At 50.6% G+C, this 6,020-nt stretch overlaps 1 protein-coding gene across 14 annotated transcripts in view; it reads right to left on the bottom strand.

Moving 5' to 3' along the window:
* Positions 1-6,020, bottom strand: part of Mapt (microtubule associated protein tau) — a 103,799-nt gene that overhangs the window by 8,739 nt on the left and 89,040 nt on the right. For 11 of the 14 annotated variants that reach the window (XM_029483476.1, XM_029483465.1, XM_029483466.1 and 8 more), the window contains one exon: positions 2,991-3,083. The exons of the other annotated variants lie outside the window; for them this stretch is intronic. In XM_029483476.1, the coding sequence (XP_029339336.1) occupies positions 2,991-3,083 (93 nt within the window). The remainder of the gene's footprint in view (positions 1-2,990; positions 3,084-6,020) is intronic. 14 annotated transcript variants of the gene reach the window in all.

The raw sequence follows: 6,020 nt of genomic DNA, 5'->3' as shown, positions 1-6,020 counted from the left end.
AATAGGCTCCCCAAATCCAGCCACCCCCTACCCCCCCCCCCCCCCCCCCCCCCCCCCCCCCCAGGGAGCTGGGTCCTCACCAGGAAGCTGTGGGACCTAAACATCCCAGAAACACAAGACACTCTCATGGAAAAGCAGATGCCTGGTCCTTGTACATGACCATCTCTGTAGCAGACACTTAAATATAAAAGCATACGTTTTATTGATGAGAGACCAATGATACCCAGTGGAGGAGGAAGCCTTCACAGCCCTGCATCTTCTCCTCAGAAAAGACTCAGGAGAAGCCGGTGAGGATGAGTGTGTTTCACCCAGGAAGCTCCCATGGTCCTGGATTACCAGTCGGCAAACAGGACCCAGACCAGCTCTATGACTCAGAAGGAGAGCCAGTTGGTGTCTGGACACATAGTCTCCTGAACACTTCAGCCTCTACTGAGAAGAGCGAAGCAACACTAACAGAAGGCAGGCACACGGCAGAAACCACAGCTGTAGTGAGTGTCTCAGCAAGCATGAGTGAGCAGGCAGGACACACTGGGGGGGGACCCGCCAGCCCAAGGGTCCTTCATGTGGCCCAGCAGTAATGTGTGCTCTGGAAAATGACAGTTGCTTTCCTGACAGGACACTCTGAAGGAGACCACCCAGGCAGATGGGGCTCCTGGAAGCCTGTCTCTCTGATCTGTGGTTTTACAGCTTAGCTGGTCACTAGCTGCCACTTGCAGAGTCCCATGGGTCTCCCATACAGACCATGGTTATTTCAGGGGTGAGGAGGCTCATCTGTCCTGGGAGAGGGGTGCCACATGTTCAAGAATCAATAAAGCAAAGTGGTTTCTACAGAGGTCTCAATGGATAAATCCCTCTTGTTTTCATGACTGATGGTGTTTTGTGTTATGGTGTGTGTGTGTGTGTGTGTGTGTGTGTGTGTGTGTGTGTGTGTGTGTTGCTAACAGACCTGATGGAAGAGGAGGGCCATGGCCTCATATGTCAATGCACTGGGGTGGGTGTCAGCCTGCCCCTACAGAGGAGGGTGGGTAAGGAGCAGATAAACCCAAGGACCTTCTGCAAACAGACCCAGACCCCAGTTCTGGGGCAGGTGATGATGGGAGAGCCCAGGTAGAGTCATTAGAGAGTCAGTACCAGGGGGTATGTTGAGGGACAGGAGATGTTGGAAGCCTGGGATGGCCAGAGAAGAAAGGAAGGAATGGAGGAGCAGCTGACTAGGGTACTAGATCCCACAGAGCAGCCCTAGAGAGGAGGCCACAGCCCAGCCAGGAGGTGGAGATGGAGAAGCAGCTTCCCTGCTGCAGTTCCCTCCACCCTAGAGAGAGCCAGGAGCAAGCTAGATGGGAAGCCTGGAATCCTACAACCCAAATGCCACCAGTCCCCCTCCCTAAGAAAGTTTTCTCCACAGGTCCATTCTGTAGTCAACAGTGGCCACAGGCCACAGGCCAGGCTATCTTGTGACTCTATATAAGGTCACAGGTTAGCTCAAAGGCTGGCAAACTGCAGTACACCTTAGCTATAAAGTTCCAGGATACCCTAGGCACTGCAGCCTCATCAGACAATCAGCATGTGATCCGAGCCGCCCCGCCCCAAGAGCTGCCTATTCCCAACTTCCTCTACAGGAGCATCTGCCCTCTGCAGCCCTTGGGAGCCGGAGCTCTCAGCGCCAGCAACAGACCAGACATGAGCAAAACCAGACACTTCTGGCTTTCCTCCCTAACCACAGCAGGCCTGGGCTGGGAAGCTAACGTATCATAAACAACATTACAGGGCCCAGGGACAAGGACGGCGATCTTAAAGATCACCCTTTCCTGTAACCCATCTCTTTCTATACGTTGAGAAGGCATCTGGCAGGCAGGGCAGTAACCACAGTGTAGCCAACAGCCCCGCCTTTCCTTAGGAAGCAAAACAAGTAAGGGAGGTGGCAGGATCAGCCAGTGGGGAGTGGAGGACAGAGGAAAAGGCAGACACGGTGAGTAAGCGTGAGAAGGCAGTAGCCACAGGGCCAGCACTTGCTGCTCTGGGGCCATAGGTCCTAGAGGCAGAAGGCAGGGCAGGTGTCAGGGCCGGAGGCAGGAGCACATTGCAAGAATAAACCCTTTCAGGAACTTTCAGGAAAGAGAGCCCACCCTGCATTCCAGCACGCTCTCTGGAGAGGTGGAGCCTGCAGCTCAATCAGAGAGCCCAGGTCCGTTCTGGGACTGACCCAGAACAGGGGAGAGGAAGCTGGCAGGGAGAAGCCTGGGGCCACTTTACAAAACCTGCCCTGTTGGGCACAGGCCAGCCAAGAGAACAAGGGAATCCCTAAGCCCATTGAGGGAGCCTAAGAACATCTCTTTGCAGGGACTCGCTGAGGATGTGCGGGGTCCCCAGTGGTGTTAAAAGGAGGACACATTTAAAACCCCTTCTCTGGCAAACAATGCAGGCAATGACACCTGTCACCTCTGGGTTAGGCTCTGTGCAACCAGAGTCCCTGTCCTGAGGTGAGGGGAGTGCTAAATTGAACTGGGAATCGTTTCTTCTCTTCAAAGATGAAGGAGACCCAGATGTAAAATGGAGAAGTGGCTAGGGGCCTTTTGGACCTTGACATGAAACAGGAAGTCCTAGTGTCTAGTGGGATCATATAGACTCCCCACTCCCCAACCAACAGAGACTGCCCCAGAGATGAGGGAAGAGGTGTCAGCCCCACATCATGGATGCCACTGTCTTCAACCCCATTTCCAATATCTACGGGGCGTCTAGGAACACATACATGGTACCATGGGGACCCAGCTACTCAGAGAAGGGCCAGCTGGTACGGGTTACTCTCCCTATTCTGCTGGACCATCGATGGAACAGGGAGGGGAGTCTGGGGACAGCAGACACTGTGGGGACACAGGAGGTCCTGAGCCCCGAGATGATTTATTCTATGCAATGTCTCACAAGGACACACTCATGACACTTGTCACAGCAAAGGCTGCAGCACACCTCATGGAGACTGCGACAGTACTCACACTGCCTCCACCCGGGACGTGTTTGATATTGTCCTTCGAGCCACACTTGGACTGGACGTTGCTAAGATCCAGCTTCTTATTAATTATCTGCACCTTTGATAGCCAAAAAAAAGAGTGAGAGACAACCACACCCGGAGCATCGCCCCCTGACCTGTTGGGCTGTGGGGTGGGGGGAGAGCCAGGTCTGAGCCCTGCCTCCTCAGGGGGCTCAGAAGCTGCCTGGGATGGCACCCTGGAAATCGCAAAAGGGATCTGGAAGAGAACATGGCTGGGAACAGGAGGCCAGAGCTGGGAGGCCACTAGGTTGGGTGGAGTGACAACTGTAAACAGGGATTCCCCTGCGTCAAGTGAGGAGAAGAAAAATCAGCAATCCAAACAGACACACCAGTGCAAGGCACCTTATCACAAAGAGCAGCGGAGGCAGGGGAGTGGCAAGGTTAAATAAAGACTCCAAACCAGATAGTCTTGAGCTGAGCTGGTGGGATGGCTCAGGGAGGGTAAAGAACTTGTCATAAGACCCCATCTGTTCCTTCTGCCTTCTGAACGCAGTGGCTTGCACATACAATGCTTAGTTACTTTAGACTATCCTGGGTTAATTTTAGCTTTTTTTTTTTTTTAAGTGCTATTTTGAGGCAGGGTCTCTCTATGTAGCCCTAGCTATGCTGAAATTCAGTAGTAGACCAGGCTAGCCTTGAATTTACAGAAATCCTGTCTTTTTTTTTTTTTTTTTTTTTTTTTTTTTTTTTTTTGGTTTTTCGAGACAGGGTTTCTCTGTGTAGCCCTGGCTGTCCTGGAACTCACTCTGTAGACCAGTCTGGCCTTGAACTCAGAAATCCGCCTGTCTCTGCCTCCCGAGTGCTGGGATTAAAGGCGTGCGCCACCACGCCCGGCTAAAATCCTGTCTTGAAAACCCAAAATAACAACAACAATAATAACAATAATAAAATAAGAGGAAGACGGCACTATTAAATTCAGCACCGAGCTTCCCGGAAGCCGATGAGGAAAAAGGAAACGTGACTGATTATATAACTCATGATTTGACAAAGAAAATGTAATGGTTTTGGAGGAAGATGACTGCTAGACACAAATTAATCAGAGGACATTAAGCAATCACACACGGTCTGAAACATACATAGAGATCCCGCCCTGTGTGTGTGTGTGAGTGTTTCTTATTCTAACCCCACAGGAAAGGAAGCAAGCTTTTGTGGGGTTTGGCACTAGATAGATATTTACAAAGCAGACTTGAATTACTGCTAGTGGTTACATTAAGCCAAAGCGCTCGAGAACACTGAGGTTCAGAAGGGGAGAGGGTGGTGGCTGGCGTTGTGAAACCGGAGCCTGCAATGCCATTCCCAGCAACAGCAGCTGGCCCGGTCCACGGTACTGGGCTTTGGCTCTGACCAGACACTCCGGAAACATCCTGGAGCGAATGGAGGATGTTTTCAGCTGAGGGAAGTGTTTGTGGGCAGTGAGTGGTCCTGAGAAGCTGGCTGGACCCACTTTACACTTCCCAGAGATCCCAAAGCCATGTCAAACACTAGGTGGACTTTGTTCTACCTCTGTTTGGGTTTAGAATTCTCAGGGGATCCCTTCCTGGCCCCAAGCCTCTAGCCCAAGGAGCTCCCAGACTATTGGTACTAACTGGGCTAGGCTGGGCATCACCTCATTTGGAAAATGAACCTGATGGCCAGCTGAGGTTCCCAGAAAGCCTTTCCTTAGAGTCCAAGAAAGCCTGCCTGTATCCAGTCTAGCCGACCTGCAAAAGGCAATAAGGTGCCGGAGGTCAGGCACCATTACAGCTACCTTTCAACAGTGGCAGTAGCTGGGCGAGGAGCTCAGATCGTAGAGGACTTTCCCAGGAAGCAAAAGGTCCTGGATTTAAGCTCTCACAGTGTATAAAATTGGGTGTGGCGATGCAAACCTGTAGTCTTAGTGCTCGGTGAGTGGAGGCAGGAAGATCAGAAACTTCAGGGCCATTGTCAACCACGTGAGTTGGAGACCAGTTTGGAATAAATGAACTCCTGTCTTTTAAAAAACAAAACAAGCCGGGCGTGGTGGCCCACGCCTTTAATCCCAGCACTTGGAGGCAAGAGGCAGGCGGATTTCTGAGTTTGAGGCCAGCCTGGTCTACAAAGTGAGTTTCAGGACAGCCAGGGCTACACAGAGAAACCCTGTCTTGAAAACAACAACAACAACAACAAAAACCAATACAAACAAACAAAAGGATTTTTTCTGTATCATTGAATATGTTGCATTTAAAATACATGCAACTCCCACCCCCCCCCAAATGTTAACATATTTTAAAAACTATTTCATGGGGCTGGCGAGATGGCTCAGTGGTTAAGAGCGCTGACTGCTCTTCCAAAGGTCCAGAGTTCAAATCCCAGCAACCACATGGTGGCTCACAACCATCCATAACGAAATCTGATGCCCTATTCTGGAGTGTCTGAAGACAGCTATAGTGTACTTACATATAATAAATAAATAAATTTAAAAAAAGAACTATTTCATATCTCTGTATAATCAGTGGTGAAGCAGAAGGATAGGCAGACAGAAACAAAAAGAAATGGGCAGAGATGAGAGATAGAAAAAAGACCACCCGTTAGCGGCAAAGACTACTCGGAAAATCGCAATACACTTGCAGAGAAGGAAGCAACAACTGTGAGTGGGCCAAAAACGCAGGCTGCTGTCTACAGCGCTCCTCCGCCATCTTGTGGTCACCTGTGGTACTACAACCCCTGCATTCCCAAGGGCTCTTCCAGGTTCTACAAGCTTTGATTCGGGGGACTCACAGGTTATGTCCTGCGTGGACCTGGAAAACTTCAGAGAAGCTCTTCATCTGCTCAGTCAACTAGGGGAACAGTAGCCGAAAACTGGTTAGGAAAGAAGTGAAATTTCTTTTCTTCTTTCTTTTTTTCTTTCTCTCTCTCTCTCTTTTGGTTTTTTGAGACAGGGTTTCTCTGTATAGCCCTGGCTGTCCTGGAACTCACTTTGTAGACCAGGCTGGCCTCGAACTCAGAAATCCGCCTG

This window comes from Mus caroli, chromosome 11, assembly GCF_900094665.2.
Source record: "Mus caroli chromosome 11, CAROLI_EIJ_v1.1, whole genome shotgun sequence".
NCBI classification, from domain to species: Eukaryota; Metazoa; Chordata; class Mammalia; order Rodentia; family Muridae; genus Mus; species Mus caroli.
This window is presented reverse-complemented; position numbering and strand designations above follow the sequence as displayed.